The sequence below is a fragment of the Triplophysa rosa genome, linkage group LG18 (assembly GCF_024868665.1).
Source record: "Triplophysa rosa linkage group LG18, Trosa_1v2, whole genome shotgun sequence".
Classification (NCBI taxonomy): domain Eukaryota; kingdom Metazoa; phylum Chordata; class Actinopteri; order Cypriniformes; family Nemacheilidae; genus Triplophysa; species Triplophysa rosa.
Window position 1 is genome coordinate 5,980,742 of NC_079907.1, and position 25,098 is coordinate 6,005,839.

At 37.3% G+C, this 25,098-nt stretch overlaps 1 protein-coding gene across 1 annotated transcript; it reads left to right on the forward strand.

Annotated features, from left to right (window-relative positions):
- The first annotated feature begins 317 nt into the window (after window positions 1-317).
- LOC130569120 (CDP-diacylglycerol--glycerol-3-phosphate 3-phosphatidyltransferase, mitochondrial) lies at window positions 318-23,753 on the forward strand. Its single transcript, XM_057358527.1, has 11 exons — window positions 318-472; window positions 1,871-2,072; window positions 2,619-2,696; window positions 3,554-3,650; window positions 6,740-6,929; window positions 7,193-7,371; window positions 14,780-15,195; window positions 16,020-16,095; window positions 19,697-19,845; window positions 20,666-20,830; window positions 22,577-23,753. Exons 1-10 carry the CDS (start codon window positions 357-359, stop codon window positions 20,783-20,785), a joined length of 1,623 nt encoding a protein of 540 aa, XP_057214510.1. The 5' UTR covers window positions 318-356; the 3' UTR covers window positions 20,786-20,830; window positions 22,577-23,753.
- Window positions 23,754-25,098: the final 1,345 nt, after the last annotated feature.

The window sequence follows — 25,098 nt, forward strand, 5'->3', positions numbered from 1 at the left end:
CAATGTTTAAATACAGTATAAGTACTTAAAATAGTAATTAACTATTACTGTACAAATGACATTGTGACGTTGCATAAATAAAGAGGATAAGTTCAGTGAGTTCAAAATGGCAAAATTAGCAAAAAGGGCGGTATTGATGAAGAAATTATAAAAATAAAATAACAAGAAAATATGAGAGGAATCCATTAAAATTGTACACAAATTTACCATTTACAGTATAGTTCTAACACAAAAGTATTGAAGCGTGAATAATGGTGTATTGCAATCTCTATACACCGAAACGCCTACAGTAGTGTTGAGGGTAAGGAGAGGGAGTGTTTAGATAAAGTTTCTATATTCAAAATTCCCGTGAAAACATGGCGGCGCCCATCACATGGAAAAGACTTGTGTTGTCCGTGTACACTCCTGCATTTTCCTGGGTTTTTACGAGGATTTCAGACCGTTTCTTCAGGACTCATGATCGGAGGAGAGGGTTAGTAATGGCGATGTTCCGCACAGTTTCGTCCCATAAATACAACCGATAGAAATTCAGTAATGTTAAAGTCATGAGACTTTCACTAGCATTAGCTTGTGGTTGTGTGAAGGGGAAACGTTGCATTAATGTGTGAAATTGCAGTTATGAAACCATTAACAAATACTTACGTGCTGTAAATGTTAGGTAAACGATCGCCAGTTCACTTCCCCTAGATGTTCAAAGGCTTGTTTTCGATAGACACCTTCATCATTTATTTATTTATTTATGAGTGACATCTGTCAAATAAACCGAGACAAACAAGAAAATCAGACAGACCATGTCAGGACATGCTTTCTTAATAGAACCTGGGTTATACATCTGAGGTGTGTCACCTAAGCAATATTCTATAATACACTATATTCTCCATTTAGTCAGTGATAATGGAAATTTCAATCACCAAATGACTTTTAAATGTTTTGTTTTATAGATCTAAAGAGTACGTGCACATAGGGCAGGAGAGAAACAACACGTGACAGAATGATACAGAAAGTCTCCTATTATTGTCAAAAATGTTTAATTCATCATTTTATTGTGGAAATTTACTTTGCTTTTTATCTAATTGTCAAGAGTAATTTTAAGACATGCATTGAACTACTTTGCAACGCGGCCATGACTTTGATAATTTCCATCTGTACAGTTTATGCAATTGTGGTTGGCGCTTTGTCATTCTTTTCATACAAAGCCCATATGTTAGTGTAGTTTTGACATCTGTTGATCTGTTTGAGATATGGCAGTAACTTACTTGTATAGCGATTGGCCTCAACATTGTTTTACACTCGGTCATAGAGGCGCCTTATTTATTCTGTTTTATCTGGATTAATGTGAGATCTACTGTAGTGTGTGTGTGGTGAGACTGGATTGGATGAAGAAAAACACTGACTGGGTTGTAGAGAACTCGCCATGACCTTGGGGTTTGGCAGTAGATCTGAGTAAAGTGTTGCAGGGTTTCAGACTTCATGCTGTGTCATACAGACTATATTACTGCCTTTGTGTCTTGTACTGTTGCCTTTGGAGCTGGACATTACACCAGTTAGTGTAAAACCCAAGACAGTTGACTTGGTGGACATGTAGGGACTAATGAGATCTGCTTTGTTAGCTCTTAGTATTCCTTGTTATTTTACTTACTGTTTGCATGAGGTGACAAACTAATGCAGAGAAAGATGAGAATAATAGGAGATCTCAAAGAATGCATTGGCTTTTTTGAGCCAAGCGGAAAGGAAAAAGCAATAATCGTTATCACAGTTCAACCACCAGATGTTAATTCACAAACATGGAAACAAAATAACACAAAAAGCTCTGCCAGTTTCAGTTTTGGATACATATTAAAGGGTTTTCTCTCTTCCTGTCATCTTGTAGGTCTGCTGTGCTACTCTTGGCCCCTCTGCTGGCAGAGGCTGACCCGGCCCCCCTGGCCTCCTCCAGACCGCCTGGCTTCACTGGGGTCGAGGGCCTTTACTCTCGGTTCCACTGGATGGCTGATCACGTACCCGCGTTTAGGGTCCCTGGCGGCCACATCCGCATCCTCCACTCACCTGATGAGTTTTATCAGACTATGAAGGTACACATGCATGTATTCATGTTTTATTGACATAGCAGGTAGCACATTGCAACACTCGTGTGTGTGAGTTGATGTTTGCAAAACCAACATTGCAACTTGTTATAGAATTCATTTACAGTATGGACTATATAGTATTCACACAGCATGTGATTTTTTTTATACAAAGCATCAAACGTGCCTAATCCACAATCAGATTTATATTGTATTACAATGTTGAGTATTTTGTTTTACATAATATGCAGATGTTATTGCTGTGATGTTAGAATTAAACTTGGTTTACGTCCATAAAGTTCCAATGTAATGAGATATAGTGCCAAGTACATTATAATACCATAAGTCATATACCTTTACTATAATGCATAATTACTCATTGCCTCCTTTGAGTCTAAAGGAGTCTGAAGCTTCCAATGTTAAGTAGTCCTGATGTTAATACTATATAATTGCCTGTTATTGGTTTGCCTTGTGTTTTTATTGTTTTAATGCCACTTATAATAAGATGTAACTTAATATCTCTCATTAAGTTTGTCGTTCTCTTTGTTTGCCCAGGCTCGGATCAGAACAGCCAAGAGTCGTGTGGTCATGGCTTCCCTCTACCTTGGCACAGGGCCTCTAGAACAAGATCTCGTATGTTGCCTACATTTGTACATTTTTACTGTAACTGAGAACACAAAAAAACAACCTATGAAGAAAAACTGACTGTGGTCATAGTGAGATTTTTACACGGGGAGGATGGCTGGATGTTTAGCATGTCTCAACTGTTTCGATGTAAAGGAGAACTTCACACATTAGATGAACAAAAAGGTCATCATTTCTTTAAAGGGGCTTAAGAACTGAAGTATGAAGACCAGTCATAAGTCATATCTTCCAGAAGCTCCTGTTTCTAGAAGAATGAATAAATCAGATTTGTTAGTAGTGCTTGCTGAAGATGGTTTAAAAAACTGTCTATCTAGGTCATATCTAGAGTCATATCTAGGGACCCAGAATATCATAGAAACCACATAATGGTGCCTGAGCAACCACCCACAACACCATTTCATTAGTTTTGGCATGGATAAGCACGATTCTAAGCATTTTCTGCTGAAAGTGTAAAAAAAAACCATTTGTTAAGTGTGTTGTGTACAGTAACATAAGCTCAGTAGTCAAGTCTACAGAAAGTTGACATTTCCTTGTTCTCGTCAACATGCTAAACCAGCCGGACAAGACATGAGCTTTCCAAGCCGTCTAAAAATAAAAAGGAAAGAGAAGTAAAAGGAAAAAGGAAGCAACGCTGATTTAAAAGAATGTGTTTACACTTTCACACACGTCATTTAAACCTGTCAGTCTGTCTTATCTGCGCATCTGCTTATAATGGTATTTGACCTTATGTCAGGACTCAGGTGTACTGTAATATCTACAAATTACACCTGACATACATAGTATAGATGATAGCCTGTTGGTGTAACATTAGTCCGTTTCCAATAACCGTCTAATTTCCTGTGTAGGTTGATTGCATGGAAGAGGCATTAGAGCGTTCGCAAGGAAAAGATGCACCTGAACTCAACGTGGATTTTCTGCTGGATTATACTAGAGGTTCAAGAGGTCTGTCTCTCTCTCTCTCTCTCTCTCTCTCTCTCTCTCTCTCTNTAGTGCCAAGTACATTATAATACCATAAGTCATATACCTTTACTATAATGCATAATTACTCATTGCCTCCTTTGAGTCTAAAGGAGTCTGAAGCTTCCAATGTTAAGTAGTCCTGATGTTAATAATATATAATTGCCTGTTATTGGTTTGCCTTGTGTTTTTATTGTTTTAATGCCACTTATAATAAGATGTAACTTAATATCTCTCATTAAGTTTGTCGTTCTCTTTGTTTGCCCAGGCTCGGATCAGAACAGCCAAGAGTCGTGTGGTCATGGCTTCCCTCTACCTTGGCACAGGGCCTCTAGAACAAGATCTCGTATGTTGCCTACATTTGTACATTTTTACTGTAACTGAGAACACAAAAAAACAACCTATGAAGAAAAACTGACTGTGGTCATAGTGAGATTTTTACACGGGGAGGATGGCTGGATGTTTAGCATGTCTCAACTGTTTCGATGTAAAGGAGAACTTCACACATTAGATGAACAAAAAGGTCATCATTTCTTTAAAGGGGCTTAAGAACTGAAGTATGAAGACCAGTCATAAGTCATATCTTCCAGAAGCTCCTGTTTCTAGAAGAATGAATAAATCAGATTTGTTAGTAGTGCTTGCTGAAGATGGTTTAAAAAACTGTCTATCTAGGTCATATCTAGAGTCATATCTAGGGACCCAGAATATCATAGAAACCACATAATGGTGCCTGAGCAACCACCCACAACACCATTTCATTAGTTTTGGCATGGATAAGCACGATTCTAAGCATTTTCTGCTGAAAGTGTAAAAAAAAACATTTGTTAAGTGTGTTGTGTACAGTAACATAAGCTCAGTAGTCAAGTCTACAGAAAGTTGACATTTCCTTGTTCTCGTCAACATGCTAAACCAGCCGGACAAGACATGAGCTTTCCAAGCCGTCTAAAAATAAAAAGGAAAGAGAAGTAAAAGGAAAAAGGAAGCAACGCTGATTTAAAAGAATGTGTTTACACTTTCACACACGTCATTTAAACCTGTCAGTCTGTCTTATCTGCGCATCTGCTTATAATGGTATTTGACCTTATGTCAGGACTCAGGTGTACTGTAATATCTACAAATTACACCTGACATACATAGTATAGATGATAGCCTGTTGGTGTAACATTAGTCCGTTTCCAATAACCGTCTAATTTCCTGTGTAGGTTGATTGCATGGAAGAGGCATTAGAGCGTTCGCAAGGAAAAGATGCACCTGAACTCAACGTGGATTTTCTGCTGGATTATACTAGAGGTTCAAGAGGTCTGTCTCTCTCTCTCTCTCTCTCTCTCTCTCTCTCTCTCTCTCTCAATCAGGCTACGTCCACTGATAAATCCAGACAAGGTGGATACCTAGATGGCCACCACCCTAAAGGGATAATCCACCCAAAAATGAAAATTCTGTCATGAATTACCCCTCCCCCAGTTTGTACAAACCTGTATAATTTTATTTGTTCTGTTGAACACAAAGATATTTGGAAAAATTTTAGCAAATGACATTTCTGGGACATCATTGACTACCATAGTAGGAAAAATTTGGTGCCCTAGAATTGTTTGCTTTGCTAAATTCTTCAGAATATTTAATTTTGTGTTCAACAGAACAAAAAAATTATACAATAAAATTTTTACCTACTATGGTAGTCAATGATGTCCCAGAAATGTCAGTTACTAACATTTTTCCAAAAATCTATCTTTGTGGTCAACAGCACAAAGAAATTTATACAGGTTTGGAACAACTCAACGGTGAGTTAATGATGACAGAATTTTCATTTTTGGGTGGAGTATCCCTTTAAAGGGTTGTTTTAAAAAAATCACACAAAGTAGGCCAATCTAAACTATGTCGATATGTGGTTTTAAATCTGATAATAATGAGGAGATCTTATTATTTTTTAACACTCTCTGTTTGTTACCTGGCATCACTGCGTGACTGACGCAAAATACCGTAACTGACACTGAACTTCATCTGAGGTTAAGATCGAATGCAACATTGATTATTCTGCATTTAATAAAGCTTAGAAAACGTCATCATTTTGATGACATTTTAGTGACACTATTGGAAGGATGGAATGCCTCTGGGAAAATCCCAGCTAGTTCTGTTACCCTCTTTGAACAGTGACTAACATGCTTAAGTCTAGTCTTTAAAGGAACAGTTCACCCAAAAATAAAAATTCTGTTCTTCATTTACTCACCCTCAAGTTGTTCCGAATCGGTATACATTTCTTTGTTCTGATGAACACAGAGGTAGATATTTGGAAGAATGCTTGTAACCAAACATTTCTTGGCCACCATTGACTACCATAGTAGGAAAATTGTCTTTGTAAATGTATTTTTTCTGTTGAACACAAAAGAAGATATTTTGAAGAATGATGGAAAGCAAATAATTCTGGGGCACTTTTGACTACCATTGCAATTTGTCTTATTTGTATTGTAGTCAATGGTGGCCAAGAACTGTTTGGTTACAAGCTTTCTTCCGAATATCTTTCTTATTGTTCATTAGAACAAAGACATTTATACAGATTTGGAACAACTGGAGGATGAATAAATGATGACAGAATTTTTATTTTTGGTGAACTGTCCCTTTAATATTTAATATGACAACACGAACAGCCTTGTGTAAAATTACCAGTTTTGGTAATTGTAGAATAGCATGCAGACTTCCCTGTTTTTTTCTTTTACATTAATAATTTCTTAACAGGAATTATTAGTCATTCCATTGACTGACTTAACCATGCGATAGGACTCACCCAATGTCGTAAGAGTTCATAATCTAATATCTTATGGTAACACAGGCATCATATTCCAGCACAGACGTCCTTTATTTGATTAATTCAGTTCCTGCTTGTTCTTATGAAAGAGACTCTGAACTTTTATTAGTGAAATAATTTACTACAGTAGATCTTTTATTAGCTGTACTGTAGACCTGTGATGTCGATTGTTTGATGACAATCATAAAGCTTCTTATTCTGGCAAAGAACAGCCCACTTAAATAGCAAGACACCGACAGTTCAGTCATTTACGTATTTTTTATTGCACATGCAGGTAAACACAATTCCCGCACAGTGTTGTTGCCGCTACTCCAGCGGTTCCCAGAGCAGATGAGAGTGTCCCTTTATCACACACCCGACCTGCGGGGTCTTCTGCGCCTTCTGGTGCCTGAACGCTTCAACGAGACCATCGGGGTGCAGCACATCAAGGCTTATCTTTTCGACAACAGTCTCATCATCAGCGGGTGTGTAGGCACTTTCACTTTCAGGCAGTTTCATGTGCAAAATGCCGTGACAAAAATGATGGTGCAGATAAAGCACACGTACACAAATGTGATGCATTGTGACCAGCTAACAAAAATATGCTTGCAATGTAAATGCAAACATTTCCAATGATCAGCATGTTTCGTAGCAAAATTTCCAAAAGCTTTTCCGTGTTTTATTGTCTCATGCAAACATGGAAATGTATGTGTTGGCCCACTCTTGAGTGTGATATCATCTCATACAGGGCCAATTTGAGCGATTCGTACTTTACCAACCGTCAAGACCGTTATGTGCTTCTGGAGGACTGTGGAGAGGTGGCGGATTTCTTTGCTGAGCTTGTGGGAGCTGTGGGTGACGTTTCTCTGCAGCTTCGACCTGACAACAGCGTGGACACGATGGAGGGGATGGTGCATCCCTATAAAGGCGAGTTATAAGGATAGTAACCTTGAATGAAAGCTACATTCTTAAAAGGGATAGTTCACCCCAAAAATGAAAATTCTGCCATCGTTTACTCACCTTGTCATTTTAAACCTGCTTGACTTTAAGTCTTCTCCAGAACACAAAAGAAGATAATTTGAAGAATGTTCGTAAGCAAACCACGGCATACCCATTGACTGGTTTTGTGTCCATACAATAGAAGGGAATGGGTACTGCCGTTGTTCGGTTAACAACATTCTTCAAAATATCTTCTTTTGTGGTTTGCAGGAGATAGAAAGTCATACAGGTTTGAAATGAAAAAAGGGTGAGTAAATGATGACAGGGTTTTAATTTTGGGGTGAACTATCCCTTTAACCCCTTATACAATGCATTCAAGCACCATTTGGATGGTATTCATTAGGGTTTCGATCGTTGTAGTTTTTTATTTACATGGGCGGGTCTGTTGTTTGAATGTAGGTCAGGAAGGTCTGGATGAATTGTGAAACTCATAAAAAATGATGTCATTTAATTATAATGGTATGTGTATAACTGAAGGCTGTAATAAATTTGGGTGAGGATCATTCTTAAGGCTGCTACTGCAATGGCCGTACTGAGGTGTTTCTAGAAATGAAATAGACTCTCCTTGTTGATTTAATTGTGTTTTATGTCGAACGGGAAGAAAGCAATACTATTATTGTACTTATTATTGTAATACTATTCTACTTAAAGGTGGCAAAAAATTAAATACAATTACAAGGTGTGCTGGGTGGTACAAAGTGAAAATGAGCTGAAGTCACGTATTTAGGTCAAACCAACAAGACGGTTTAAAGATGTTTTAGGAAGATTTGTAAGGTGACCTTGACTGTTATGAAAGGCGCCTATAAAAGAAATGAAATCAAACTAAAAAGTGTGTGAAAGGAGGAAAAAACAGTTACTTCATGACATTTATTTTTATGGATACATTTCTCAATGAACGTCAGTGTTACACAAAGAAAAGCATACTGAGGAGAACTAGAACAAAAACAGGAATACAATCTATATAAAACACAAACTAAGGGAAAAGTATAGAAGTATAGTCCTCTCAAAATAAAGATTTATATCACGAGTCCGACTCTCTAACCATTAGGCCACGACTGCCCACATCGTTGATGCATACTCAGTTCCCCCGGTCCCGTATGGCATAACATTACAACACATTACCATTAAATCAACGCAACCATAGGCACCAACCCGTTGGCTAAGGCTGTTCTAGCCCCGCTGGCACTGTTAATGCATGCTCAGTGCCCCCGGTCCAATATGGCATAACATTACAACACATGAAGAATTATGATGGTAAGTTTAACACTCATTTCCTTGTAATACTGGCATTGTGGTGACATATTTTTATTCCGTATTTCTGAAGGTTAGAGACCTAATGCATAAAACTTTAAATAGATTTAATGCAAGTAGAAAATCTCCCATACCGATGGTTACAATATCTTTTTGATTATGCATATAATAATCCTTATATAATTTTCATATGCGTATAAAAGATGTTTTAATGCAAGTTATTAAAGTTCATCTTACGACATAAAAATCTCATGCTTAATACTTTATAAATTGATTAACTTTATACGTGTTAAATACGTTATATATTTTATTTGAAATGTGGCATATTAAAGTGACAGTTCACCCAAAAATAAACATTCTGTCTTTATTTACTCACCCTCAAGTTGTTCCAAATCTGTATACAATTCTTTGTTCTGATAAACGCAGTGATATTTGGAAGAATGCTTGTAACCAAACAGTTCTTGGCCGCCATTGACTACCATAGTAGGAAAAATGACAATGGTAGTCAGAAGTGCCACAGAACTGTTTGCTTTCCTACATGCTTAAAAATATCTTCTTTTGTGTTCAACAGAACAAAGAAATGTATAAAGCAATTTTTCCTACAATGGTAGTCAATGGTGGCCAAGAACTGTTTGGTTACAAGCATTCTTCCAAATATCTTTCTCTCTGTTCATCAGAACAAAAAAGTTTATACAGATTTAGAACAACTCAAGGGTGAGTAAATGAAGATATTTTTGGGTGAACTGTTAATTAATTAATGAAATGAAGTTTTAAATTGTGAATAGTTTAAAGTAGTAAAAAATTTTTACACAAAGAGTGTGCATACATTATCTGAATTTGCAGGAACTAGATTACATTATCTACATGTTTTGCACGTACGTAGCATTTTCACATGTTATTTTGAAACCGAACTGCGGCTGCGACCGGTGTAACTTACAGTCTAGTTGGTCCCCAGGCTCAGCGGAGACCTCGGAGCGAGTGAATGAGTGATTGCGCTCATTCAGGCCGTATCCGTAACCCAAGCGCCACGGCTGTGAAGCGAGCGCTGTCCGATGACGTAATCGTGGTGGAGCGAAGCCACAGTTTGTCACAGATCCCAGTAATGCAATGATGTCACCTTGCTGGTGGTAAGTGATCTGCGCAGAGAGGGAGGAAAGCAGAGATGCAGGAGGATGATAAGTTCGGGAAGGAGCTATTTGGACCTTGCTACAGTTTGTCAAGACAATAAGGTCAACGGGAAATGATGGACTGATGGCCAAAAACAAGAATAGTTAACTATGACGGTAAAAGGAGGAACATTTCAGACCGTAGAAAAAAACTAAGGCCGAAAGCATGGGAACTCGAGTCAAGGTGACATTTCTTTACGCAGTCTATGAATAAGTAGTTAGAGATGTTGGGAGTGAAGAGGTCATGATGGTTGACTAGTCAACTAGACAATTAGGGGCAGTTTCCCGGACAGGGATTAGACTAGTCCTAGACTAAAATAAATGCTAGAGCTGTCCAAACCGAAAACAACTTGCCATATCTCAAAATACATCATTGCTTTTGTGTTGTCTCAAAATGCAAACAAGTAATGTTTGTAGTGAGGCATGTTTGGTAAAAGTACTTACATTCCCTGATTAAACTAAGGCCTAGTCCTGATTTAAGATTATCCCCATCTCTTTTTGTTTTTTAAATAATCATTTTTTCATGCTTAAAGGTCAAGTGTATGTAATTTAGGGCATCTAGCGGTGAGGTTGCGAATTGTAACCAACAGCTCACTCCACCCCGCCCACATTCCTTTCCAAGCACTACTGTTGCTGACACAGAACTAAGATGTCTTCACGTTTTCGCTTCTTTGCTGAAGGAGATAATGTTTGTACGAAACGCGCTCAGTAGAGCAGTTTGTCCGTTTAGGGCTACTGTAGAAACAACATGGCGAATTCCATGCAAGGGGTCCAGCGGTGTATGTAGATAGAAATAGCTCATTATAAGGTAATAAAAGCGTAATGCTTCATTATGTAAGGTCTTTAGACATCTCTGATGACATAGTTATGTGTATTATATTGCATTTCTGTCAATAGGTCCTCCAAAAAATTACACGTTGGACCTTTTAACCAGCTTGTTTTAAAGGCTACGTTCACACTGCCACCAAAATCCGATTTTGTTTGCTCATATGTGACCCAGATGTGTTTACTTCATACCAGTGTGAACAGGACAAATCACATGGAATCCAATCTTTTTAAATCTGATCTGAGCCACTTGCATATGTAGTCCTAAAGTGGATGCAGGTCTGATGTTTTGCAATGCGACCTCAGTCTGAACGGTTTTATCGGAATTCATGAGACTTCTGCATCGTTGTAGATCGACATGCGTCACAATTCTGCACTGATTTAAAGCTTCACGTACCATTCTGTTGACGGAAGTGCACCGTCAGTTCGGTTGCCAAACATTAAAGCTACAGTTTGTAAAAACCGCAGCTAGAGGGCGCATGATCAAAACAACAACAATGCCGTAGCTTGATGACGCTGTGAAGGAGCGTGGAATGATGGGATCTGTTGTTTCAACTCCACCGCTGATGGTCATCAATCAGACAGGAACAAGAAATCATGTTAGCGGATGAGGTACAGTTTTATAAATGTTGCAAATAATTGTGGTCCATAAATAAGTGACTGCTTGAAACAAGTTAGTGGCTTGCTAGACGCTAGACACTACTTCTGCATTTGTCCACGACACTGTTGTCATGCGGATTCTACATCAGTAAAGGCGGTAACAAAGGGGAACGCTGATATGACGCCATTGACAGGCGACTGCACAGTCCAACGTCACTGTTTAGAATGGCGATTTTCTCACGATTTACAAGTAGTTGGAAACATTTGAGATATTGTAAGTGCTCAGCAGAACAAAATATATAACACTAGCCTAGTGGTTTTGGGATATTTTGGATTAGCAAAATTGTTACAAACCGCACCTTTAACCATCAGATTATAAACATAAGCCCTTGGACTGTCTACACCGCACGCAAGCCGCACCATGCAACAAAAGACTATAGAATCCCATTATAATATGGAATTTTGCCACTGGATGACAAACCTCTTATGGTTTCTATTGTCTTTTCTCGCTTTGCATCCACCACTCGCGTGCGTGTTGACATGATTTAAAAGCATTAGCTATAGGTGTGTTCTAATCCATTCTCGATGTGCAGACCGGCAATTCCGTTTATAACCATGACGAGTTCACACTGGAATCTGATATTGGCCACCTTCAAAAAAATTTGTGTGAACAGCCGAACAAAAAATGAGCATTAAGGCTGGCAGTGTGAACGTAGTCTGTGAACTCACACCCAAACATTTACTTGTACACCCTTACAGTATGTCATTTCAAACCTATTTGACTTTCTTTCTTTTGTGAAATGCTGAAGATACTTTAAGAAAGCCTCATCTTCCAGTCTCAAGAATTACCATTGAGAAGTTCATCCGCTGAGTCTGCAGTAATGTCCTGCCTCTGTATCTCCAGTAATCGGATCCCACGGTCTGTCGGGAAGAGCCGCTGAACCTTGTGGCCCTGTTAACTGGATGCGTTTGGACCTCTGAGGCCCAGAGGCTCGGGGTGGCTGGCTCCGCGTCCATGGGGAAAGCCCCTGCATCCCGCTTCAAAGAGCAGTTTGTTTGTTCATCGCTGACCACACATATTTGTGGCGACGTTTGCTCTTCCTATATTTTGCATTTCATAAACGATGTTCAGAGCGGCCTCATCCATCCCGACAATCTCGCTGTTAACCAAATAAGCAGCGAGATCATAGAACAGCAGGTTTCTGCCATACATTACCAACATGCAGCTTTTTGCCCTGAAGCTAATTCATTATTTACAGATTATCTCTCTTGCTATGACTCACCGTGGCACATTATGTCTAGCAGAGGCGCCAGGGTTTGACAGAGCGCCTTTCCAGACGGTCAGCAGTTATTGACCTGTGTCTCTGAGGTTTTGATCATGCATTTGCAGGATTTCGCACGAGCGAATACTTGATAGAATGGATCGGATTGGAGAGGACCGGATGACGTGTCATTTTGCGCCAGCAAGGAGTGTAATCGTTGGCATAAGTGTGAATGCGCACGGCCTGTTAGGATCCTGACGGTTTCTCAGAATCGCTCTGCTGGCAGATATTTAGGCTTTTGATTGATGCAGATGTTTGTAAGGCTCTGTTCCAAATCTAGTGAGCTGCCTTACTGTCTGCTGTCTGAATAGACGGCATTTGAAGGGAAGGGCATTGTAATGAATATCCAGGATATGTTCGCAGTGATTTTACTGGCAATATAAAATTGAGGGACATTGTAAAAATGTGTGCTATGAACTTTTCAGTTGCACTTTAATTTACTGTATGTGCACTTACAATACTTACAAAGTGCACTGGAGTTGGTAAGGATGATTTATTGATTCATTGTGAATCACTTCAAACTATTTTAATGAACCAATTCACTCTAATAATTCACAGATTTGTGACAAGTTTATGCATATTGTGTTTATGCATTCAGTAATAGATTACAAGATAAATGATAACACTTTACAATAAGGTTGTATTTGTTAACATTAATTAATGCATTGGCTAACATGAACTAACAATGAGCAATACATCTGTCATCATTTACTCACCCTCAAGTTGTTCCAAATCTGTATACATTTCTTTGTTCTGATGAACACAGAGAAAGAAATTTGGAAGAATGCTTGTAACCAAACAGTTCTTGGACACCATTGACTACCATAGTAGGAAAAATGACAATGGTCATACAAAGTGCCCCAGAACTGTTTGCTTTCCTACATTCTACAAAACATCTTCTTTTGTGTTCAACAAGACAAAGAAATCTTTCCTACTATGGTAGTCAATGGTGGCCAAGAACTGTTTGGTTATGAGCATTCTTCCGAATATCTTTTTCCGATCTTTCTCATCAGATCACAGAAATGTATACAGATTTGGAACAACTTGAGGGTGAGTAAATGAAGACAGAATTTTTGGGTGAACTGTTCCTTTAATCTTAGTTAATGTTAAAGGTGCAGTTTGTAACAATTTTGTGGTAAAATTTCCAAAAACCACTAGGCTAGTGTTATATATTTTGTTCAGCTGAGTACTTACAATATCTCAAGTGTTTCCAACTACTTGTAAATCGTGAGAAAATCGCCATTCTAAACAGTGACACAGGACTGTGCAGTCGCCTGTCAATGGCGTCATATCAGCGTTCCCCTTTGTTACCGCCTTCACTGATGTAGAATCCGCATGACAACAGTGTCGTGGACAAATACAGAAGTAGTGTCTAGCGTCTAGCAAGCCACTAGCTTGTTTCAAGCAGTCACTTATTTATGGACCACAATTATTCGCAACATTTATAAAACTGTACCTCATCCGCTAACATGATTTCTCGTTCCCGTCTGATTGATGACCATCAGCGGTGGCGTTGAAACAACAGATCCCATCATTCCACGCTCCTTCACAGCGTCATCAAACTACGGCATTGTTGTTGTTTTGATCGTTTTTACAAACTGCACCTTTAATTTCAGCATTTACTAGTATATTTTAAAATGAAACGTTGAAACTGTTAACATTAGTTGATGCACCATGAACTTTCATTGACTAATATTAACAAAGATTAATAAATGCTGAAAAACGATATTGTTCAGTGTTAGTTTATGTCAACTAATGCATTTGCTAAAGGTATCAAATACAACCTTATTACCAAATAAATTGTATACTTTGAATTGTTAATTTAAAATAAATAGTAATTTCAATAAATTACTTCAAATAATCTAATTTAAATTTTCTTTGTTTAACTAGTGAAAACCAGTGCTAAAATCGCTGAGCTTGTCGCAGTGCATTATGGGATTGTCTTTTCCTGTAAAGATAGATGATGCTGCCTAAGAATTTGGCTGAAGGGAGTTATTTTAGTAGGCTGCGTAATCCCATCAGGAATGTAATTAGTTTCGGGAGTGCACATGCAATGCCTTAAAATGCTGCCTATGTAGGCAACTCGCTATATTTTGGAACAGAGCCCAAATATATCCAATGCTTGATAACAATAGTTGCACATTGTTCTCAAATGGTCTTTTGGTCCAACAGGTAATCGAGCCGATTTCTCAGCATCAGCACAGAGACGGATCATGGAAGTGGTCAACGCTGCCCGTGTCCGGCAGAACATGCTAGAGTCAGAATGCTCGGAAAATGCGGACTGTGGTGAGACTGTGCCAAATGACACCTGGATCTTTCCTCTCTTGCAAATGAAGCCTCTGGGGATTTACCTGGATGAGCAGGTAACAAAACGACTGCTTACAGAGGCAGGCGGAGACTCTGCAGTCTACCTGACGTCAGGTTACTTCAACCTGACAAAGACCTACATGCGTCTGGTGCTGGGTGCTGCCACAGACTACAGGATCCTTATGGCCTCGCCAGAAGTTAATGGGTTCTTTGGGGCCAGAGGAGTGGCAGGTGCAATTCCCGAGGCCTACATTCACATTGCTAGACAGTTCTACAATAAGGTGTGCATTTCTTTGCAATTTGGCACTTCTTTAGAGGGCTGGGCCATATGACTGTAAAGTGGAGTCGGGGCAAGTTGTCACAAACGTTATATACTGTTTAACTATAAAACTTTAAACTATAAGGTTTTGGGTAAAAGGACCATTACACAAATCTGTGGCTATGTAGGTAGATGATGACTAAAAATAACCCTACTCTGTGAAATATCCAGTAAAAAAACAAGTGTGACAACTAGCCTCGGTCTGTTTTAGCTTAAGTATTTCTATTGCGTGATACATCTGTACAGATATGTGACACATCTCAAAAATCTGCTTGATGGGAACTTTGTCACGGGTTTGTGCAAATTATCGCGTGTGTGCATTATTGGCTGTTTTGCAATAGCTCTTTCAAGTATCTTTAGAATGAGTTACTGTTCCAAGTCTTATGGGAGATCTGGTGTTATATAATGTCAAGCAGCTGTTTTGGCTCTGATGCCAAATTCATTATTCATTTGTAAAAAAGAACCTTTGTTATTAATAAACATTTAATAATAAAATCAGATTTCAATTGAATCTTTAAGTTTTCCACAGTATCGGATAGTAAGCATTATTACAGTGCAAGGTTATAAATATGTAAAATATGTAAAAATCAATTATAAGATAAATGATTAAAATCACAATATAAGATATATACCATATAGCACAATATAGATTTTTTGTTCCAAATATTAGTGGCCTTTTCCATATTAACTTGTTTTTTATTGAGGTTTGCAAGCATTCAGTCTACCACCTTTGCCTGCGGTCTTGTTGGTTTAATGGTGCAACACTCAGCAGTCTCTCCATTTCAGGTGTGTCAGCTTGGTCAGCAGAGCCGCGTCCGCTTGCACGAATACCATCGTGCCGACTGGACCTTTCACGCTAAAGGTAGTTGTTTACATTCTCTTATTTTTTTCGTAAAGTGGCAGGTTCCCAATCCATTCCCAAAACTTGGGTGTAACAGGAAAGCTCATAATTTAATGCACGAAGCAGGTTTCCCAGCACCTCTGATTGAATAGCTTCTGAGTTCTTCCTGGACAGCGTCAGGACACAGAGACTGCCAGACATGCGTGATGTTTTCTCTGTAAACCAGAGGTGGGCTTTGGCAAATGTTTTTGGCTGTTGTTGAACGTCAGGCTATTTCAGCTGTACTCATTGAAACCATTAACATAAATATTCAAGTTGAGAGATATTCCTGGCAGAGAATGCATTTATCAGTAAATGTAATAGGGAATTTTTTACAGATCATTTAAATCAATCTTAGGCGAGAGTTTGCATTGGCCTGCCGTTTTGATGTTGGTAGAGAAATAAGGCTCTATTGAATATTTTTGTGTGTCGACTTTATATATATATTTGATATATTCTGTATATGGCAACCTCATGGGTTCGATATCCAGGAAATGCATGAGTTGATAAATATGCAGCAACGGGGAAAAAAATAAGAGACCATTTCTAACTAGCAACTACTAACAATATTTCTACCAAATTTCAAGTAAATATATTGTTTGCATTTATTTGCAGAAAATGAACAGAAATATGCTCTGTATTTCTTAGAGCTCAAATACTGCAAAGAAAACAAGTTCATATTCACTTTTAAGCAATGCAACAGTAATATTTACAGTATATGTGTTTAGAATTTTTTTTTTTTTAATTCATAACCTTGATTTTATCACAGTTTTCATGTGTCTTGTCATTCTGTCTTTCACATTGCTGATGGATGACTTTGTCACTCCTGAGAAATTTAACAGACACTGAATTGGAATGGCCACAATACATCTCAACATGCTGATTAAATGAAAATTTGGAATGGTCTCTTATTTTTTTCCTGCAGCTGTGCATTTTAAACTGCACTATTGCATAAATAATGTCATACCTTAGGAACTGAATGGGTTAACTGCACAAACCAAGAGATAGATTCTGATTCATCGACGGTCTTATTAAAAATGCATTCATTGACTGTAAATTAGATTTGATTGTTCATACAGCATTAACAGCGTGTCCTCGTATAGCTTTCTGTTATGAAACCTGGAAGGACAGAATGAAATAACGGCAACGCAGCGAAAGAACTTCAGGAAGCTTGACACACCTGCGTCAATGGAATTCAATTTGACGCTCGTGTTGAGAAGTTCAGTTTATTAGATAAGGGCTTGTCATGCCGTCATTTCTTGTAACAGCTGAGCAGAAGTGGGAGCAGACAGGGTGCAGAGGTCCCCCGAAGCTGAGCTACGAGAAGAATCAATGACCATTAGCTGGAGTTCTGACACTGGCATTCGCCCTACAGGAGGCCTACGGACCTTTGGCGAGAGAGAGAGAGAGAGAGAGAGAGAGAGAACGCAACAGTGCACTCAGTTAAACCTCTTTTACACTGACGAGGTGCTGCTTCTGAAGACTGATTTGATGTCCACATTTCTACACTGTCAGACAAATGGTCAAAAAGCTGTCAATGGGATGATACCCTTCAAAAGGGTCCAAATATGTACCATCTAGGTGTAAATGTTTGGTACCCAAATGTATTGAGGTACTAATATTTGCACTCTTATGCCAGACTGGACTTTGAGCAAAATTCGTTCGGACAGTGCTACGAAAGTGGGCTGGAGCGATTCCTCAGTCTTTTACATTTCTGTACCAAGAGGTCACGCTGTGACGTTTTGATCTTCTATTGGTCTCACGCACTCAGTTGACACGAATTCGTAGGTCAGAGTTCACCAAACCTGAAATACGAAATATCTTCGGACGGGCTTCCGTTTCCAGTCTGACGCATTCGTATGCGTATGAATGGAAGTCAATGGAACGAAAAGTCAAGTGTGACCGTGGCTTTAAGGTGCAAAGGTGTATGTTTTGAAAGGGTACCGCGCCAGTGACATCCTGGGTGCATTTTTTGGATCTATTTTTCTGACAGTTCTGTTTCTGACAATTTTATCCAAAGTGAGTTACTGTGCATTCAAGTTATACATTTTTTCAGCATGTGGGCAATTCCGTGGAAATTTAATTAACATGAAAAAAAATCTAGATTTTACCAGAATTTTCTTCATAATAATAAGTCAGATGTCAATATTAGGTGGTTTAAATACCCATGTGAAGTCTCTTGTTTTTAAAGCATAGTTTTGCTTTGATGTGAAAGGTCACATCCATAACGGTCCATATTTCTCATAAATTGGCACATGGAAATTAAAATAATCACTTTTTTGTGGTCTATGAAGAGCCATCCCTTCTCCATTTGTTGGATATTATTGCTTCTGGTTTGTATATTTTAATTTTCAGAAATAGTACAATGTAGTCTTTTTGTCACATCCATATCACATGAATTTTTCTCTCTTTCAAAATAGAAAACCTGTGCTTAGACTGATATTTTTTTCTATTGTCTGGAGTCAGGGGTTCAGTAAAATCATCAGGGGTTCAGTAAAATCATTAGGGGTTCAGTAAAATATAAACAGATGATTCAATATATTGAACATATGATTCAATATAAATACATTCTCTGAGAATTTGTGTTTCAAGTTTTGACCGAAAATGTCCCATCCATAATGCTGGAATTGCCCATGTGTGCGAATCAAACCCATGACTTTTACGCTTCTAATTGGTGATTGTTTTGAAGATCGGTGGACAGTCTAATGACTCATGACAAACAAGAAACCCTTAAACAACTATGACTAAACATAAAAACTGTCATTGATTGTTTAGGTAACATCATACAGTATTAAGAATCAGGGGCGTAAACTTTTGCCCTGGGCTATTTTTAGAAACTCTGTTATTATTCTTTATTGTGAACTTTATGTTAACATTTCTTTAGTGAAATAACTTGCTCAGGGCAGGACTAAATTAAAAATTTCAAAAATCCTCTTATTTTTCCAAAAGTTTCAGCTTTTTCCAGATTCTGCAAGGGGTGTGTAAACTTTTGAGCACAACTGTACACTATAAGTTAATGATGGTTTTGCGTGCACGAGGAAGTCCCCAGGAATTATGTTTTGGAGTATTCCTGGCAGTTGTGTTACCTGATTCAAAACTTCAGTCAACAAGATCACTACCTCAGGCCTGGGTGGCTTCTCTTGTCAGTTATTAAAAGTGGTTGCATGTTTATTAATAGAACATGAGTTCGGTTATTGTAAAAAATAAGTTGTTGTTTTATGAGTATGGTGAACCAGTGATGCGGAACTGCTTTAAAACTATTTAGGGTGTTGCTTGTAAGTGACACTTTTAACAGACGCTACACCTTTTTAAACTCGTATAACAATGTCACCTGAGCTGAAACAGCGGAATTGGAACGCAGCAGTTTGCTGACGCCTTTGGTTACATCATGACATCACAGGATTCAAAAATGAGTGATAAGAAAATAAAGGTTTTCCTTGAAATGATGTCCTTTTCTTTGCTGGCGTATAGTATTATTTTGAATACTAGAAGTCATTTGAAGCCAGTTTCCAGTATTATGTAGTGTTTCTGTGATAATCATCCTGATCAAATATTTAAAATGTTCTCATTTCTTATTTCCTAGGGTTGTGGTATTATATCGGAAGAAGAGACCGCCCGTGTCTCACTCTTATTGGCTCCCCAAATTTCGGGTATCGCTCTGTGCACAGAGATCTGGAGGCTCAGATTGCCATAGTAACGGAGAATGAGGAACTTCAGGTCCAGCTGCAACAGGTTTGACATCATCTGTGGTTCCAGTTAATGACGAATTATGATTTCGAAATAATTTGGTTTTTGTATTTTGATTCGGTCTCTTGATTCCTGGTCAGTTGGAGCATTCAGTGGTTAAAATAAAATATTTCATTGGATGATAAAACCCCATCTGCTCTATATTGGGGTCCTGATCACCCTGTCGGGGTTCATCTTTAAATAATGAATGCAGACTGTACATTATTACTGTACATGAATACTTAACAATTTAATAAATGCACATGAAATATTGATTTATTTAATTAGGTGAGAAGAAAAAGACTGCAGTCATTTGGGACGCGTGAATTGGTGTAGAAAATTAGGCGTCTAGAAAACTAGTTAATTATACTATTTAGCAGTCATGGTACGAACATATTTTCCGCATGATGTCACAACGGACCAAACAAAGTCAAGTATTTCACTAATAGGCGTGTAATAATATGTGATATTCAAAAGGGACTCTTTGTCCTTTTCATACCTTCAATTGAATTACATGTAAAGATTAAATTGAAGCCATTTATCTTTACCGCTTGTTCTGGGAACTTTTATATAGGTCACAATAAAGTCTGAATAACTGAGAATGTGATTCATTTTTATAGTTTTATACTGCGAGATTCCGATAATCCACCCTTATCAGGTGGTGAAAGATCAGATCAGGTAATATTAGAACTACAGAAACCTTTACAGAACTAACAGAATGTGAGGTGACGTAACATACATCTACAGTACATCACATAGACAGATATGTATTTTAACATGTTTCAAAACTCTGCACACGTGAAATCTTGTTTTCTGTTTTCTTTAGGAACAGGAGATGTTGTATCAAAGATCTACAGAAGTTTCAAGGTCAACGTTTAATCAGCCTGACCGATATGTTAAGTTATGGGTTAAACTGGTTACTCCACTTATCAAAAACTTCTTCTGAGAGACTGGAGGACGGGGTTGACACATCTCTCACTATCTGAGGAAGGTTGGTTGCTGCAATACCTCTAAAACTACTTGTAATCCTTTGCTGTAGAAAACCAGACATTCTACAGTTAAGGTTAAGTGAAAGCTTACACGGATGACATTTTTTGTTTTCTAGCCCTCATGTTGTTCTAAACATGCCATTTCTTATTTTGTTGAAAGTCGATGGTGACCAGAGTCAACAAAGCATCATAAAAAATGATCCTCAAATTCAACTAAAAATTCCTTTGAACTTCATAATAAACGAAATTGAATGAAATGTGGGTGAGAAAATGATTAGACTTTTTATATTTGGGTTATTATTTCCTTGGTAATGGGGTTGATGCTATTATGTCCGTTTTAGTTCTGTGAAGCATAAATGAGCTTTTTACATGAAGCGCTTTCAGGGTCGAAGCCTGAAACAAAAAAATCAGCATTCAGCATTTTATTCCAATTCTGAACGGATGACTTGGCGCTCTTGCGCTTAGTATAGTCAGACTTTCCCCGAAGATGGCTATGCAAACCTCAGTCCATCAGACAGCGGGTTCTTAAGAATTCACATTGTCACTCCAGTGGTTCCTGCATCCCAAATCCTCATCACACAACCCAATGTGGAGTTAGCATGGCCAGACCACAGCATAATCCTAACCACTGAGATGTTCGGCACAGACTGCTCAGAAGATTACAGCTGCACTGCCTGTGACCTCCACAAACCCTTCAGAACTAACATCTGGAGTCTGTAACGCACGTTTTTCTCTTTGCTTCTACGATTCGTCCACTTTACTTCATGTGATTGCTAACATGCTCTGTATCTCTCATGCTAAATGTCTGGATTTGTATATTTCTTATTTATTTATTTATACAGTATTATTGTTTGAAGAGGTTATTTGCAAAAACAGAAAAATCATGTTTTTATTGTGCATTCCAATGAATATCAATTAAACTTGAGTTAAATAAAGCTAACTGACACAATAAAACACAACAAAAACATAACTTAATAAAATCATGATTAAAAAAAAAACGGATTTATTTGTTTTTGGAAATAAACTCATCATTTTTTTATTTTTCCCTTTACGCTTTTAGATCAAACTGGGAAAATGTGTAAATATGCAAAACAAACAAACAAATAAGTAAAACTTATATAAAAGGTATTTGCCATAAATGTCACCTGGCAAGAAAAAAGTAACGTTTTTGTTGTGTTTGCATCACTCGTCGTGTGATTTTAGTTTCTTCCTATATTATCTTTTTGGAATCTGAGAAATCCCCATTTCCGATCGTTTCAATCGAGGTAATTAGGATTTGGGAAAATTATCAATGTAAAAAGAAACCTACATAACACGAGTTGCTAACTAAAAGAAATGCTTTCTACCACAACAGCAAATTATGGCAATCCAACATTGTAAACAAACAGTTCAACTTTCAATGAAAGATCATTTTACTTTCTTCTGTAAGTGCTCGGTCTGCCCCCTTGTGATTATTCAAGTACACTACAATGGGAACCATTGAATTCTTATTATATTTTGCCTCAATGTTTGGCAGAGAAAAATGAATTGTACCATATTTGCAAGCTCCACTTATATCCTCTACAGACAATGTGGAAAAAAGTATTTTTCATCAAATATAAATATATAAAGTATACTGTAGAAAGGTTTTTGATTTTGATGATGTATGTTTAAAATCTGACTAAATATAAATTTAATACAAATTAGGATTTACCGCCTATTATCTGTATGCTGAAAGGCATCCATTCATCTTTTTTGTGTGTTCGCAGATTAATGGTCCAGATGAAGGCGAGCCCACGCTTGTGTATTTTACAGTATACACAGCCGTTTGTAAATATTCACAGTTTACTGGCAGTCTACGAGGATGGATTGAAAAGCATGCCTGGCCTTGCAGCTATCAGCTCATTGAGTCTATTAGCGACCATTTGACTTTTCAACTTCTTTGTCACTCATGTCAAGCAACATACATGAGCTGCTCAGTAGAATATTTACTGCAGGGTCATGTGACTGACATGTATTTACAAACAGTATGGCAGATATGAACCCTTGGTTTGATGTGCAGTGCATCTAATGTAAGTGATCATAACATTTATTGTACCTGTTTTACTTAATTTAACATTTTGGTGTCTTGTCACTGGACTAATCTTTAATCTGTTCTACAAAACCCCAACCCGTAATAGTTTTTTTTAACCTTGTTATCTTTTGTTGGGAATATCAGACGTTACTTCATATGAAAGACACAGTAAGTGAGAATAAAGTTCATCTCAGGGGGCTCTGAAGTGCACATGAACACACATTTCAGCAAGTTCACCTTTAGTTACCTCATTCTTATTTAAAATATTAATATTTTCTGAGATTTCATTTTTTCCCTGGTTATGGACAGACCATCTGCCTTGACTCTCCATTCCTTATAAAGCTTGTCTTTATAACTGCACATTTGCTCCCCTGGAGGATTTTGTTTTATATTAAAATGAGCAATCAGATTTCATGAATTATTACTGGAACTTGGATTTTAAAAGATTCAGATCCTGACCAGACTTTTCCCTTAAAACAAAATGCCTGCAATGTACTAGAGAACCTCTGAATTCAGTTGTAGCATTTTCATGACTGTGTTACGTTGCCCTTAGCTGGAATATGTCTTATTTCAACATCACTTCCAGAGCTTGTTTGAAAAAGTTGAGGTGCTGTGTTGGTTTTAAATGAATGACAAATGATAAGAAAGAAAGCCTTAAAGGTATAAAACAGATGTGTTAAAAACAACACATTTTGTGATCAGTTAATGACAACACTTTCATGTGGTACAAACAATGTGTTAAAATGAATGCATCCATTTTAAGAGTGTATGTGTTATTACGCACAAGTCTCCTACCAAACTGAAAAAATACTCTGTACTTTGTTTATTTTGCCAATGTAATGTACAAATGTTTTTAAGAATAAAAAGTCTAACATGTGGCTGAGTAAATTTATGTCACATGGGAATGTGTGGATGTACTGTATGTTGTTTAAACGAATTCACTTGTTTTTGGTCAAGTTAGAACGAACCATATCTGACATGACAAAGTTGCACTTATGTGTTAAATTAAAATCAACACATAGCGTGTTAAAATCTAATCAACACATAACATGTTAAAATATAATCAATACTACAATCAACACATAACATAGTTAAAATATAATTTCTATACACATAATGCTGCTTAAAATATAATCAATCTACATCAATGATATGTTTTTTTAAATTAAAATTACAACATACATAAATCGATGTTAAAATATAATCAATCAACATATCAACACATAATGTGTTAAAATATTAATTCAATCTACACAATGTTTTTTTATTAAAATCAACACATAATGTGTTAAAATATAAATGCAACACATCATGTGTTATAAAATATAATCAATCTACACAATGTTTTTTTAATTAAAATCAACACAAAATGTGTTAAAATATAATCAACACATAGAAATCCCACAGTAGTGTTAATACAACAAGGTATATATCAATTAAAGTTTTTAAAAAATGTAATATCCACATTAAGGCTAGCTCCCAGACTAAAAGGAATTTTGAGCTGTCTTAACTGAAAATATCTTGCCCTGACATATCTTAAAATATGTAAGTGCCATTGTTTTGTCTCAAGATGCAAATCGGTTATGTTGTTTCTAAGGCATTTTCATAAAAGCGACTTCGGCTAAGTCTTGTCTATGAACCGGGCCTGTGTGTTGATTTTGTGTTGATTGATTATATTTTAACACATTTTGTGTTGATTATATTTTAACACATTATGGCCCGGTTTCACAGACAAGGCTTAAGACTAGTCCCAGACTAAAATGAATGTGTGACCTGTCTTAACTGAATATAACTTGCCCAGGAATATCTTAAACTATATCAGTGCCATTGTTTTGTCTCAAGATGCACACCAGTAACGTATTCTTCCAAGGCATTTTCATAAAAGTGACATAAATAGCTTAATTCAACTAAGGCATAGTCCTGGCTTAAGCTAAGCCGTGTCTGTGAAACCGGGCCATAATGTGTTAAAATATAATCATAATCAACACAATGTTTTTTTATTAAAATCAACACAAAATGTGTTAAAATATAATCAACACAAAATGTGTTAAAATATAATCTACACAATGTTTTATTACAATCAACACAAAATGTGTTAAATTAAAACCAACACAAAATGTGTTAAATTAAAACCAACACAAAATGTGTTAAATTGTCATGTCATTCCAAACCTGTATGACTTTCTTTTCAGAACACAACAGAAGATATTTTGAAGAA

Excerpts from the sequence above, each read along its gene's own strand:
- LOC130569120 (XM_057358527.1), top strand. The coding sequence starts at position 357 with ATGGCGGCGCCCATCACATGGAAAAGACTTGTGTTGTCCGTGTACACT. Across the intron at positions 3,651-6,739 it reads TTATACTAGAGGTTCAAGAG|GTAAACACAATTCCCGCACA; the intron begins GTCTGTCTCTCT and ends TTGCACATGCAG. Across the intron at positions 6,930-7,192 it reads AACAGTCTCATCATCAGCGG|GGCCAATTTGAGCGATTCGT; the intron begins GTGTGTAGGCAC and ends CATCTCATACAG.